This window comes from Camelina sativa, chromosome 9 (assembly GCF_000633955.1).
Source record: "Camelina sativa cultivar DH55 chromosome 9, Cs, whole genome shotgun sequence".
NCBI classification, from domain to species: Eukaryota; Viridiplantae; Streptophyta; class Magnoliopsida; order Brassicales; family Brassicaceae; genus Camelina; species Camelina sativa.
In genome coordinates this window covers 28,261,770-28,277,766 of record NC_025693.1, presented here as the reverse complement: position 1 = coordinate 28,277,766, position 15,997 = coordinate 28,261,770, and the positions used below count along the sequence as shown (strand labels likewise).

The following is a 15,997-nucleotide window of genomic DNA, read 5'->3' as shown; positions in this document are numbered from 1 at the left end:
CTTTTAAAAAAAAATATATAAACCAATCAGAATTTTAAAAATTAAGATTTTATATCCAAGTATACAATACAATTATTTTTCCCTATTTTTAATAAATAAATTCGAAGATTTTGTTAAGATTTACAATTATGATTCTCCTATCATATTTATTTTATTTTATTTACAAATTGTTTAGAACTTTCATATAATACTTATAATTAATAAAATGCATATTTTCTGCATATGTTATGATTTGAATTTTTTAAAATGAAGATATATTATTCAATGTATGAAAATGTGTGTTTTAATTTCCGCATTGGCGGGTTGATAAAACTAAATTTACATATAGATGATAAATTAATAATTTTTATTTACTCACAATTATAATATTAAAATTATTATTTTATATTTCACAAAATATGATGCAAATACAACAAATAAACAATATAAAACTGTAATAATACGTCAAAAATAAAATACTTTAATATTCTAAAATAATTAGTATTCAAATAGACTAATAGATTTATATAACAATTAAAAATAAATATTATCTCAAACAAAATATTTAAAATAAAAAAAAAATAAAACAATAATTTTTATTATTATATTATAATTTTTTTTGAAAATGTTAACTCGTTCTTTAAGCACGGGATATATCCTAGTATTAATTTAATCAAAGCAACTCACTTAAACTTTAAACAAATTCATTTTTCCACTAGAGAACCTCTATCAAGACTGCTCAATCATTAAAATAATAAATTTTAAACAATTGTTTATTATTGATCAAATGTTAGTAAATCATTTTGGTGAAGAATTCCCTTGAACATGTATAATACAAGGTTTAAAGTAAGAGAAAAACTTCTCAGTCTCTTGACCTTGAACTTCATGGTATAGCACCGTACAACATCCAAGTGCTGCATTTAACTATAATGCTTTGTCAGATGCCAAAACTGAGTCCACCTTCAGATAAAAAAAACGCAATATGTTGTTACCAGATTTCATAGTCAGCATATAAAATTAACACTAGGTGATCAGACAAACCTCATTTGCATCATTTCCTAACCAATAGTGAATGTCATACTGGGGAGATCCGATCTTGGGCAAAACAGTCTTACGCATCATGGAGCAAGAGCTAAAACTAACCACAGTACTGCAAAATGGGCTATATTTGTCACACAAAAAGTGAGAGAAACAGCGTAGTCACTCTGAGTGGAATTTTGCAAATCTCCAAGCCACTAAAACCCCCAAACAAACAATGTTCAAACATAAAGAGAAACAAAATGTCCATCGATCTCTCTCATAAACGAGTAAAACAAAGCCATACCTTTTGGTTCCAACACCTTGAAATGCTGAATCAACAATGTCTTTGCTTAGCCTAAACATTTTGTTTTTTCATCGTCCTGTAAAAAAACAAAATCCAACAAACTTGATTCATCTCCTTGAGAATCTAGCAAACTTGATTCATAATAAGATGATTAGTGCTCTAGGTACTAACTCAGCAAACAAAACTCACCAGTAGTGATAGTCTGAAACCGTTCTTGGCCAGTTGATGGATGCCCTGCAGAAGTGACTCCATTTCCTGAAGGCTCAAAAGAAACACGTCTACTCTCTGTTGCGCTCAAGTTGGGTTGAGTGGTAGAATGGACTACACTTGAGATCATCACTCTTCACTCTTCACTTCTCCATTCACAGAGCTCATATTGTAATTGTGTCAAAGAGTGTGTAAAAATGAAAATGTTAAGAAAAAAATGGTATTTTTGAAAAGGGTTTTTCAAAAAGGGTATTTATAACAAATTCTCTAAAATTATTGTGTACAAAATATTCTTCATTTCAAAGTTTAAAACAATATATATATATATATATATGTGTGTGAATATAAGTTTAGCTAACCAAAATAAATTAAGAGAATTTGTTAGAAATACCCTTTTTTAAGATACCCATTTTCAAAAATACCCCTTTTAACATTTTTATTTTTATCCTCTTTTACACAATTATAATATGTTAAAATTAATTTTTAGAATTGTTTTTAGGGGGTTCTCTATTTTACATTTAAGATATAGTTGTGAGGGATTATAGTTTAGTATTTAAAGTTTAGGGAGAATTTAGTTGTTTTATACATAGAAAATGGGTATTTTCAAAAATGAACAACATGAAAAGGTATTTTTAAAAAATGACATAGGAAAATGGTTATTTTTTAAAAATCCCCATTAGTTAAAAAGTACTAAAATTTAACCAAAATTATTTTCTCTTGAAAGATAAATAAATTAGTAGAAGGAATGAATTAATGTAGAATTATTGGGTAGGAGTTACATTTAAGTTAAATGTAGAGTTAAATGGAGTTACATGCCTCTAAATGTGAGCTAATTAAAAATAAATATATTAATTTCTTTTTACTTAAAAGAAAATTCATACCAAGTGCCCCAATCAAAATTCACATGATTTGGTTGTTTTGTTTGTTTTGTTGATATAAACTCAACACATACAGATAATATTTTAAATTGAAATTATTAATTGGGGCATTCTCAAAAATGCCCCTTTTTCCATACCCCTTTTTAAAAATACCCTTTCATGTTGACCATTTTTAAAACTACCCCTCTTTATATACAAAATGACAAAATTATCCTTTTTGAGTGACAGCAAGAATGTACAGTCATCAAAATCGAAAATATTTTCCCGCCAAAAAAATTTCCCGCCAAAATCTTTTTTTCCCGCCAAAATCGAGAATTTTTCCCGAAAAAATTATTTTTTCCAGAAAAAATTATTTTTTCCCGCCAAAAAAAAAATTTCCCCGCCAAAATCGAAAATTTTTCCCGCCAAAAATATTGAAATTTATACCTTTTAAAAATATTGTAAACGCTTTTAAAAAACTTTTAAAAGTGTTTACAAGGTTTTTAAGCACATTGTAAACGCTTTTAAAAAGCTTGTAAATGCTTTTAAAAAGCTTGTAAATGCTTTTAAAAGGTTTTTAAACACCTTGTAAACGCTTTTAAAAACTTTTTAAAAGCATTTACAAGGTGTTTAAAAATCTTTTAAAACCCTTTTAAAAATCTTATAAAAACTTTTACAAGGTTTTTAAAAACATTGTAAAAGCGTTTACAAAGTGTTTAAAAACTTTTTAAAAATCTTTTTAAAAACCATTTGAAAACCTTTTAAAAACCTTTTAAAACCTTTTAAAAATCTTGTAAAAGCGTTTACAAGTTGTATAAAAAACTTTTTAAAACTCTTTAAAAAATCTTGTAAAAGCCTTTACAAGGTGTTTATAAGGTTTTATAAGGTAGAAACCTTATAAAACCTTATAAAAACCTTGTAAATTTTTTTTGGCGGGAAAATTTTTTTGTCGAAATTTTTTATCAAAAATTTTTTGGCGGAAAATTTTTTCGAAAATTTTTTGGCGGGAAAATATGTCGGAAATATTTTGGCGGGAAAATTTTGTTTTTCTTTTTATTAAATAAAATAATTTTCATCTAAGGGTAAAATGGTCATTAAAATTAAAAGAGGGCAAAAATAAAAATGGCCAAAAAAGAGGATATTTTTGAAAAGGAATATATCAAAAGGGGCATTTTTAACAAATTCTCTTATTAATTTGAAGTGACAAACTAAATTAGTTTTCTTATAAAATTATATGAATTTCAATCTAAAGATTTTATAATAACCCAAGGATAACTTCAATCTTTCTTTTTTTTCACTCATGAATTTAATTTAAATACTAATGGTTTCATCTTTAGAGAATTTAGTTAAATGGTATTTTTCAAATTATATTATTTTTCTATATTTCACTTCCAGTTGAAGATTATTATTTTTTGATCATTTTTCATTTTGATTAAATCACAAAGACCAAATTTTTTAAATTAAGTTCTTTTTGTTTTCAAAACCTCAACTCATAAATAAAATAAATATTATATTGATCTTTACATATTTACCTATTGGATCACAAAACAAAATAGACTTTAAATAGAGTTGATAGACTTTACAAAAAAAAAAATAGACTTTATAAATGGATAATTATATTGATCTTTAAATAATTGATTTTTATAAATTATTAAATGTGATACATGAATATGTGAGTTAACATAATAGAGAATTAGAGATGGGTCATTTCAACTTCATGACCTTATTATGTGGTGAATATTGTAGAAAAGTATGAAAATATTGCCTTATAAGATGCTAATCTAAAATATACATAATGAGTATTTATAGGAAGATAAGTGATGGAAATTACATTTAGAAAAATGAGAGTTACAATTTTAATTTAATGTTTTGTTTTAATACAACTGAGTGGAGAAATATATTTAATGCATAATTAATATGATTGCAGTTTTATATTAAAATGTGAGTTAAATGTCAAGATTAAATATTTTTAATTTATATGTAAATATAAATATATTTTTTTAAATTAAAGTTGAATTGTTAAGTGGACCAATAAGGAGAGAGTGAAACCTTACTTTTATGTATATGATGATTTATAGATTTTTTTTAAAAATCTATCAATGTTCAAATTAATCCGCTAATATCAGCAAATAATTATTAGTGATTAATTGTTTTTTAATATATGAAAGAACATAAATTTTTTCATTTTACTCACATTATTTTTAGTAGTGATATATACAAGATTAGGAAACAAATCAGCAAGATTTAAAAAAACTTTCTAAACAATCTCTTAGAATCCTTCATTTTATACTTTCTATGATTTTATTTAAAGTCATTAAAATTCTCCTTAAATCCCAAACGAATACCCCCCCTTAGTGTATTTAAATTTAAGGAAAAAGACACATGTATTAGTTTATTACTTAATGGAGAAACTTGTAGAAAACTTTTTGGAGAATTTATAGAAGAAAATTTTAAAATCTATCAATGTTCAAATAAATAGATTAATATCAACAAATAATGAAAAGTGATTAATTGTTCAAAAGAAAATTATATGAAAGCATATTTAGTCATAAATTTTCTCATTTTATTCACATTAATTTTAGTAATGATATATACATATATTAATCAACATGTAATTTTTTCATGAAATCAACATTTATTTATAGCTTATATATACACATTTATTTATTTACTCTTTATTATTCTAAAATGAGTTAAATGTGTTAAATCTTCTTTCTTACAATTAATTAATGTTAACTCTATATATATATATATATATATATATTCTACTAAACTATGTATTATCATCGCCCAGAAGAAAATGGAGGATAACAAACAAAATAATCCTAAGACAATTTTTTTATCAGAGGATATAGTTGAAGAGATATTTTACCATCTTCCAATAAAATCACTCGCTAGATCCAAAGTCTTGTCGAAAAAATGGAGATCGATGATCGAATCAACCTATTTTTCCCACAAGCGACTCGTTCGTACAGGATTACCAACCCCTAATATGAAACTTCTAGTTGTTAGTCAACAACTATCAGCCAAGTTTGATAAACAAGATTCAAACTCAATAACTTTGTGTTTGGATACTTTTTCTAGAGATGAAGGAAAATATTGTCCTTCTTCTTCTAGTTACTACACTTTTCCTGACGATTCAATCGATAAATCTCAAAAGAAAACTATTCAAGTCTTGGGGTCTTGTGATGGATTGGTCTTGATTTGTATCTACGATGATTTTAGGTACATTTACTTGATCAATCCGACGACTAAAGAACACATGACACTTTCTCCGTCATTTTCGCAATGGCCATTTACTCTTAAATTAAGGTTTACTGCAACGCCCAATAAACCACGGAGAGAAGTTTCTCAACTAGTATTGGGTTATGAAGGTGAATTAGAGAAGATAATACCGAGTCTTGCTGGATTTGGCAAAGATATTGTTACAAAATCATATAAGGTGATTTTGATATATCCAAGAGTTATAAATTATGATTTGGGTTGTTTCAAGGCCAAGATCATATCCTTCGATGATGGTAAGCAAAGAGACACAGGTTTTTATAGTTTAACTTATCGTAGATTCTGCAAACAGCATTCATCAGTCTACGCAAACGGATCCCTCTTTTGGTTGACATTAGATAATATTTCGCACAAACTTTCAATGCTACTAGCTATCGATCTTCATACCGAAAAATTTCGATGGATAATGTTACCAAAGTGTTACGCAAATAAGGCTACTAGTATAGAAATGTGGAGTCTCAATGATCGTTTGTGCGTATCGGATTTGCTAAACGGTTCAGATTTGCGTGTTTGGAGTTTACAACAAGAATATCCTCCTGGCGAGAAATGGGTGAGAATATATTGTATAAGTACCAGCCAGTTACATGAAAAGTATTGGATGCTTGGTCTAGCGGCTGCCTATTTTGGAAGTGTTAGAAAGAATCGATATCAAGTTTCTTTGGCTAGACAAACAACAATTTTTTTTTCGCCGACGATGATTTCTCCTGCAAGTTTGATGCTCTGATGTTGTTTTGACTTTCACTTGGTCAAATCCAAACTGTTAAGTTTTTACCAATATTATATATAATTTAAAAAGAATGTTTAGATTTATATATATATATTGTAAGTATATTGTCATTTCTATTTATTTGAGCTATCTTTAAAACTGTTGTCATTTCTCTTTTTCTTTTTCAGCTTTTCCTAATCAATAAATTACATAGCTAGGATGAATAAATACAATATTTTGAACCAGTTTTCACGATTGTCAAAACGAAAGTAGGGATAAAGAGAATTATTTGGAGTGAAGAGTTACTGTAAATAAGCTGAAAACTATAGGTATTTTTAATCACTATCACATTGATAACTTGACTTGACTATCACATTTAGGAGGAACCCATAGGTATTTTTAATCACTATCACATTGATAACTTGACTTGACTAGCTCTTTAGTTCCAGTTGACTAGGCAGCGGTTCGGTAAGGTTGGCTACACGGCCATGAGCTTCACTAACATTTACCAAATCCACAGTGAAGTCATCTCCATCTATAGGTTCACCCAAGAGACCAGCTATCCAGCTCTGACCCACCCTATTCGCTAGACTGAAAGGGAAACTAATATTTTAGTTTGCATATCCCTTTGACTTGTGACAATCATTATCTAAGCCAATGGGCACTCAGACCTAAAGTATCTACACACCTCTAAACAGAATCTGAAACATCTACTACAATCTTTAAGAATGCTTGAGTTTGATTCATCCCATATGGTCCTGGGGTTTTATCAGGATGCATCATAAACAAAGCAGCCCTGACCTCTTTATTTTGTCGCAAAACTGGTCAGGCAGGCATTAACGTCATCCATAATCACCTTATTTACTTCCCTGAGAATGTCATCACAATTAGCCGGATTAAGAGTTGAAAATAACTCATCAAAATATCACACCGCCGTATTACATATCACATCATCATCCATAGACCACACATCATTTTTATCAAAAATTCCCACTATTCTATTTCGAGCCCTTCGTTGCTTTGTATGGGCATGAAAATACTTGGAATTCCTGTCACCCACCCGCATCCATCTGTTCAGACTATTCTGATACCAATAAATCTCTTCATCTCGATAAGTCTCCCTCAATTGTATATTTAACTCAGCAATCTTCTTTGAAGTGGTCGCATCATCCGCCTGTCTAGTAGATATCCGTCCAACCAGAACGGTTTTCTTCTACCACCGCGAAATAGACTGCCGACAATTTACCACTTTGTCCATGAAAGCCCTTTGTTCGTGCCGCTCGTCAGCAGTCCAACCCGAAGAAATAGCACTCATCAAACAATCTTTACTTAGCCACCGTCTATCAAACACAAAGCGTTGCTTCCCCTGTGGGTACTTTTCTCCTATAAAAGCCAATAAAGGCTTATGATCAGAGGCCACCATAGGCAAATATTCCGTCACAGTGTCCGGGAAAATAGCATGCCAATCCTCGTTACCAATGGCTTTATCCAACCTACACCGTATTAGTTTTTTATCTCGCCAACCATGCCATGACAAAAAATCTCCAAGATATGGAAAATCCAGAAAACCACAATCTTGGATCATGCAATTGAAAGATCGAAAAGAAGACACATGACGGAGTTTTCCACCCCTCTTCTCATGATTTCCCGTTAATTCATTAAAATCTCCGATTACAAACCATGGGGAACTCCTAGAAATCCCCATTCTTGTCAACCGCTCCCAAACTAAGTCCCGATTGTTAAGGACTGGATCTCAATAAACAAAAGTTAAACTAAACACTTTGCCTTTATAAACTGCCTCAATATCAATCATTCAATCCGACTCAAAAACAATTGTAACATTAAAATCATCTTTATTATAAAAAATTGCTAATCCACCACTCGAACCAATTGGATCAACTGTTATTAAATTTAAATAGCCAAAATGGCATACAAACTGTTCCATAAAAGAATAAGACTGCTTTGTCTCAGAAAGAAACAAAAAATCAGGACGGTGCTGAAACCAAAGGTCTCTAAGATGTCCAATAGTTGCCTTATTACCCAGGTCTTGGCAATTCCAGCTGAGGATCTTCATTTATCAACCGTTGGTTTAGGTGGTTTGCAGCCACCTGCCGCACCCTTCCCCATATCCTGGTTCTTCGGGTTGTGTCTATCGCCCCCCTGATCCGCAGTCTTAAGAGCAGGTCTCCTCTCAGAGTGTTGCGAAGGTAGACATTCAACTTCTTTGAACCTACCCCCTTCAGTAAACCCACCTTTGGCTTAACCGCCTTCTCCCCTTTTGCATCATTCACTTCACCCGTCGCCATTTGCTCATCTGAAACATGAGAAAAAGCAACAGTTCCTGGCAAACCTGAGCCTGTCGCAACTGACTCATAAACCTAAGCCTCGACCAGAACTGAATTTGTACCGCCAGTCTCCTTCTCGCCACCTCCACCATCACATCCGACTTTGAAACAACATCATCCATGACCTCAGTTTCCTGCAGCTCCGCATCAGCAGCGTCCTCCACCACCGTCGAGGCAGGAGTAGAGGTCCCCACTCAGACAAAGAAGCCTCACCCATAAACGAATCTACACCCCCCCGCCATGACCGGAGGAGTCACCTGCGCAGAAACCTGCTCCACACCATCCTCACACATTTTAGTACATACCGTTTCCCCGGATGCATCCTTGTTATCATCTTGAAACAGTGTCTTGCATACCTTCTTCTGGACCTGCTCCACTGCTTGGGACGCACGAGAGACCTCCCTATCCACATTCCCATCCACCACTGCAGCAGGCTCACGTATAGGATCAACCGCCGTTGCAATCCCTCTCTGATCAGCCGCCCGTAGTGCATCAGCACATCGACGGGGGCGATGTGATGCCCCCCCTTATGGAAAACGAGAACGAGCCCTCTGTCCCCCCTGGTGTTGCCTGCTCTCCTGCCGTTGTAATCCCTGCCCGGAAGACTCCCCAGTTTCCTGATTGTTACTTGCAACATGGAGCTTAACCTCCTGATCACTCTGCCTTCTTCTCTCGCCACCCACCTCACCCATGTAGCTTTGAAACCGTCGATCACCATGTTTCTCCGCCAAAGAGAAAGTAGAAATGGCCACGGATCCTCAAGCAGCTTCTCCACAAAAATCCTCATCGTGACATAAACTAAAGCACCAATGATAATAGCAAAATTTACCAGATAAGAGGGTATCAAATCCGTTCAACCAAGAATCAAAATTCCAAACCAAATCCCTAAATAACCTCGTAGAGAGCCAAATTCCTCTGAGAAAAATGAAGAGAGGAGAATCCAACTTACCAAATCTGAAACCCCAGATCTCCATTGCGAATCATCTAGCACCAAATCCATACAAAATCGTCAAAATAAAATGGATCCAATCATATCCGAATGAAACAAAGACCAAAATCGTAATTCGTACGAACCCTCGTAATTCCAGATCCCCTCAATAAACCAGATCCCCCTGTAACATCCGCGAACCGGTTATTGTATTTTCGGAGTGGGTGTCGACCGACACCACTATTTCTGAGTTCGTCGGATTTGTTTTTAATTTGCGATTTTGGTTTCATTGGTTTGGTTTACTTATCTAAACCAAGTATATAAGTGGAGAAGCGATGAATTAAGGGTTTGAGGGTGTATTGTCGCCGTTTACAGAGGAAAAAGAGAGAAAGGAGAGAACTTGTGGTTTTTGAGAGTTTTGGCTAGTTTTTGGTGGTTTTTGTTGAGATCTTTAGTTGTAGAAGGGAAAGCTTTTGTTGGGAACGAAGGAGAAGCTTGTGAAGGTGTTGTTTCCACCATTTCTCAACCCAATCTTCCTGCAAAAGAGGTGAGTGCTTGACCATGGTTGATCTAAGCCTGATATATCTTTTGTTTGGGTTGTTCTTTGTTGCTTGTGGTGTTTTGTTTGCTTTGGTTTGTTGCTTTCATGTTTTCCATAGGTTCTCGAGGTGTTTGGATGAGTTTGGGATGGTTTCGAGATGATTTGGAACGGAGGATCGACGTTTGTGTTCGTGCAGTTCGCGTCTGCAGAAGCAGTGTCGATTGACACCAATGTGGTGTCGGTCGACACCATGTTGTTCTAGCATCGGTCGACACCGATTAATCGTCGGTCGACACCAGTCTCATCCGAGACTTGTTTTCCTGGTTTGATGTATTGTTTGAGTTTGTTTGCTTGCTTAACATGAGAGTCTCAGATGCTTGTGTGTATAACCTAGTAGATGGGAGGACGGCCTCACTAAGTATTTATGATAATACTTACGCATCTCAAATGTTGTTTGTGGTGTGCAGGTAAAGGCAAAGTGTGATCGTAGAATCAAGGCGATGAGGAGGAGGATGTTCTAGAGACTTGATTGATTGTGGTCTAGCTCTTGTTAGGTTGCTAGTGTTGGGTTGATAGAACATTGTAGGATGTTGGAACTTGGTTATTTCATTATTGGTTTTGGATTATTGCATTGTTGGTTATTGGATTGTTATTGTTGGAATTCTCTTGGTTTAATGGAATTGTTTTGTTATCCGCTGTTGTTGATTGATGCTAGGTTGTTAGTGGGTATGAGACCACTAGTGAATTAATATTATTATAAAAAAAACGGGAAGGGTTGTTTCACCCCCAAATCTCCTGTGATATCTTCGCAACCAAAGCACCGAAAACCCCCTCGCAACCATAGATAATAATCAATGACCATACCGCAGCAGAATCCAGTAACCATCTCATTGTTGGGCCGAAACTCTAGAGTCTCCACGCCATCACCGTCGCCATTATTTTCCACTTTCATAAATCTGGTTGTATGTTTTAATAACTGTTTTCATAAAAAATGAAAATGAGAATTATAAAAAATGTAATAACTGTTTTCTTAAATAGATTTTTGATAATTCTCATTTTTCATATTTGTGTTTATAAATATAAAGATGGCCAACTAATGAGCGTTGATTTCCTTCTCATTGACGAAAAGATTCCCTTAACCTCCATTCTCCAGTTGATTCATCCCCTATTTAATAAAACGGAAGTACACGACTTCAAATTGGTAGACCATATAATATTAATATAAGTTATAACTAAGATCAATTATTTGATAGGTTATATGGATTAATTATGTGATAGGTTATATAGATTTATGATTAGAATCCTCTTAAAAAAGATATTTCAAAGAATAAAATAAATTTTTAAGGGAATATTCAACTAACCATATCTAGGCAAAAAAATCTCAGAATTTAATAGAAATTAATCACTTTTCCGCATATTACAAGTGATTTCCGATTATGCAAAAAATAAAATATTACCTAACTTTATCAGAAAATTTTAGCTGAGTAACGACTAGAAATTTGAATATTTAAGTTCATTTCATATATTTCTTTTGTTGAATTGTATAGTTTTATATACTATAATAAATTTTTAAAATAATTTAGTTTGGAATCTTTAAAAATAGTTTAATTTGATATTTTTAAGAATATCATAAATATATGATAGATCAAAAAGTTAAAAATTATAAACACTCTAATTTGATTTATTATAGTACGGGTCAATAATATGTCACTATAATATGAAAAAAATTTCAAAAGAATATAGTTTCTTGCTATAGCACGGGTTAAAATTTCAAAAATATGATTTCTCGGATTAAATTTAAGTTTGGAATAATGTTTTTTGGTAGGTCAAAATCTAGATATAATAGAATATATCTTACAAAATAGATGTTATTTTCATAAGTCATATTCAATATATGATTTCATAGTATAGTGTTCCATCTAAAAAATATTTTCAAACAAATAAAATAATCACATATATGATACCAAACAAACAAAAAGAAAGAATTTCAACCCGTGCTCTAGCACGGTCATATTCTAGTTCTTATATATTTAGTTAACCTCTTTATTAAATCGGAGAAAATAATTTTATATAATATAACCTTCTTATTTTCAAAAATTAAAATTAAATTTGTGCATGAGGCAAGTACCACTATAACAGCATGTATTTACAATTCATACATACCCAAAAAAAAAAAAAAAACAATTCATACTTACACTTACACATGCTAAAAAAAAGTTATGTAAAAGTTTTCTAAGTGAGGAAATATTAATGTGTACACATGCTAATTAACTTTTGTACAAATTATTACAATGTGGCTTCTTATATTATAGAGAGACTTGTCGAATTTTTACAACAATTTTTTAAAAAATATTGATTCGCACGCCAAGGGAAAATAAAATTAAAATTAATGTAAAAAACTTTAGTAAAATTGTCAGATAGTCCCTAGTTTTAATGGTATAAATAGTAACGACCTTAGCTTAATCAAGTGGTGAGTGTCACCACCATGGAAGTAGTCTCGTCTCTCGGATTCCGAGACCTCCCTTCACTTCCCGTGACGACGAGTCTCAACCACCATCCTCAACGTTCCTATAAAATCGGAGCTCCGGCGAATTCTCCGTTTAGACCAACCCGAACTAGACGACCTTCTCCCGCCAAAAAGCCCAAACCTTTTAGGGAAAGAGATGCTTTCCCTTCTTCTCTTCCTCTCCACTCCCAAAACCCCAGCAGTATCCACAGAGACATTCAAAGGTTTGCGAGAAAGAACAATCTCGAAGACGCTCTCACGATTCTTGATTACCTCGAACAGAGGGGCATACCTGTAAATGCGACAACTTTCTCGGCTCTTTTAGCCGCGTGTGTTCGCCGGAAGTCGTTAATTCACGGTAAGCAAGTCCATGTTCATATACGTATCAATGGGTTGGAGAGTAATGAGTTTCTTAGGACCAAGCTTGTTCATTTGTACACTGCTTGTGGTTCGGTTAAGGATGCACAGAAGCTGTTCGACGAAAGTACTAGCTCAAATGTTTATTCTTGGAATGCGTTGCTTAGAGGGACTGTGATATCAGGGAAGAAACGGTATCAAGATGTTTTATCTACGTTTACGGAGATGAGGGAGCAAGGGGTTGATTTGAATGTTTATAGTTTGTCTAACGTGTTCAAGAGCTTTGCTGGTGCATCTGCTTTGAGACAGGGGTTGAAGACGCATGCACTTGCGATCAAGAATGGTTTGTTTAGCAGTATGTTTCTTAAGACTTCTCTTGTTGATATGTATTTCAAATGTGGCAAAGTAGGGCTTGCTCGTAGAGTCTTTGATGAGATGGTAGAGAGAGATATAGTTGTTTGGGGGGCTATGATTGCTGGATTGGCTCACAATAAAAGGCAGTGGGAAGCACTAGGATTTTTTAGGACGATGATAAGTGAAGAAGGGATATATCCAAACTCAGTTATACTTACAACGATTCTTCCTGTACTTGGGGATGTTAAGGCACTGAAACTGGGAAAGGAGGTCCATGGCCATGTGTTGAAATCGAAGAGTTACGTGGAACAGCCGTTTGTTCACTCTGGTTTGATTGATTTATACTGCAAGTGTGGGGATATGGTTTCTGGGAGACGGGTGTTCTATGGATCCAAACAGAGGAATGCCATTTCGTGGACTGCACTGATGTCTGGATATGCAGCCAATGGAAGATTTGATCAAGCTTTAAGGTCGATTGTTTGGATGCAGCAGGAAGGCTTTAAGCCAGACGTTGTTACAATTGCTACTGTTCTTCCTGTTTGTGCAGAGCTGAGGGCTATAAAGCAAGGAAAGGAGATTCATTGTTATGCTTTAAAGAATCTCTTCTTGCCAAATGTATCCCTGGTCACTTCCTTGATGGTGATGTACTCAAAGTGCGGTGTTCCAGAGTACCCTATCAGATTATTTGACAGGTTAGAGCAAAGGAATGTGAAAGCATGGACTGCCATGATTGACTGCTATGTGGAAAACAGTGATTTAAAAGCAGGGGTTGAGATATTTAGATCAATGCTGTTATCAAAGCACAGACCAGATTCTGTTACGATGGGTAGAGTTTTGACTGTTTGCAGTGAGCTCAAAGCATTAAAGCTGGGGAAGGAGCTTCATGGGCACATTCTGAAAAAGGAATTTGAGTCGATCCCCTTTGTGTCTGCAAGAATCATCAAGATGTATGGACAATGTGGAGATCTCAAAAGTGCTAATTTCTCTTTCGATACTGTTGTAGTAAAGGGCTCTCTGACATGGACCGCCATTATAGAGGCTTATGGATGCAACGGACGCTTCAGGGATGCAATAAACTGTTTTGAGAAAATGATATCAGGAGGGTTTACTCCTAACGCCTTCACATTTACAGCAGTTTTATCTATTTGCAGTCAAGCCGGATTTGCTGATGAAGCTTATCGCTTCTTCAACTTGATGCTCCGGATGTATAATCTGCAGCCATCAGAAGTTCATTATTCATTGGTCATTGAACTTCTCAATCGATTTGGTCGTGTTGAAGAGGCGCAAAGACTTGAGGCCATGAGTTCCTCGTCATCCCTACAAGCCTGACTGCAGATTCAGACATCTTCTTTGCTTTTCTCAAAGCCACCAAGTAAGTTGCTCCAAGAATTCTGAATAGTACATTTTGTTCTCTTGCTTCCAAGAACTTGCATCAATAGTATTGTATATACTGAATTTGGTTCCAGAAATTTATTAGATTGACTTGTTCAACTTGTAAATCTTGCAGTATCAAATGTAGTTTTTATTTCTTCGGAAGATTAGTCAATGCTGTGTTAAGGTAAGAAAGTCAAGAGAGAACACAAGTCTAGTAAGAATAAAAATATCTTAGAGCTTCAGGAATCCATACAATATAATATCAAATAAACAATTTTTTAAAATAATGACAAGTCACACCTCACAATCTCTGAAAACAGCTTATAAAATAGTAGCTGTGTGTCTAATAGTACTAAAAAAAATTTAAAATATATGTGAGGAGGTCCATATTTGGGACCCTTGTGCCCTTCCCTCCAAAACCTGGATGAGCTTTATTCTCTACTATAACGTCAGAATCAACAACCCTTGTGCTAGACTCTGACAACTAAACTTTAATAAATTAAGCATTCTAGGCCAGTAACTTATGCTGGCAATGGTATGAACCCAGTTTTGTAAGACTGAGCTGTAGAAACTCTCCATGAGTTGGGTTTTGGGGTTAGGGGTCCCAAAGAAACTCACTCTGGTACGTTTCCCAAGCATACATCTCCACATCATTAGCAAAACCCATAGAGTCGTATGTTGAATGCATCAATGTAGAAGGAGATCCCAGAGTTGACTCGTTGATCGCTTGAATTTCCCTGGGAGAGAGACTGACCATTGTTGGTCCTACCGTGGAGGAGCTAGAGCTGTCCACTTGCATGGCTGACTCTGATGCTTCGGTTCTGCGGCAGAGTGTTGCCTCATGAGCTGCCATCCGAATGCTGTCCGAGCTAGAGTCTACAGGACGTGGCAGGCTGCTGGCGAGCTCCGGGAAGTTGAGACGAGCCTCACGTCCCCTGAAATGAAATGCTGCCACGTCATAGGCGGTTGCAGCCATTTCAGGAGTCTCGAAACTGCCTAGCCAGATACGGTTCTTGGTCCCCGGTTCACGGATTTCAGACACCCATTTCCCCCATTTTCTCTTCCGGACACCTCTGTATGCAGATGGTACACCTTTGCCTTCGTTTTCCGCTTTGTCACCGTTACCGGAATTCCTAAGACCAGCCATGAACAAACACACACACACACACACACACTTAAACACACACAAAAGTAAGTTTTTGCTCTAGAGTGTTTGTTCTTTTTTTGTATTTCGGTC

General features: G+C 34.4%; 3 protein-coding genes across 3 annotated transcripts; 2 read left to right on the top strand and 1 right to left on the bottom strand.

Annotated features, from left to right (window-relative positions):
- LOC104712721 (putative F-box protein At1g71320) lies at positions 5,168-6,418 on the top strand. The gene has a single exon (XM_010429681.1). It carries the CDS (start codon positions 5,168-5,170, stop codon positions 6,371-6,373), a length of 1,206 nt encoding a protein of 401 aa, XP_010427983.1. The 3' UTR covers positions 6,374-6,418.
- On the top strand, positions 12,550-14,922 carry LOC104712720 (pentatricopeptide repeat-containing protein At1g71460, chloroplastic-like). The gene has a single exon (XM_010429680.2). The coding sequence runs from the start codon at positions 12,655-12,657 to the stop codon at positions 14,713-14,715; it is 2,061 nt and encodes a 686-aa protein (XP_010427982.1). The 5' UTR covers positions 12,550-12,654; the 3' UTR covers positions 14,716-14,922.
- LOC104712719 (ethylene-responsive transcription factor ERF021-like) lies at positions 15,018-15,981 on the bottom strand. The gene has a single exon (XM_010429679.1). The coding sequence runs from the start codon at positions 15,905-15,907 to the stop codon at positions 15,356-15,358; it is 552 nt and encodes a 183-aa protein (XP_010427981.1). The 5' UTR covers positions 15,908-15,981; the 3' UTR covers positions 15,018-15,355.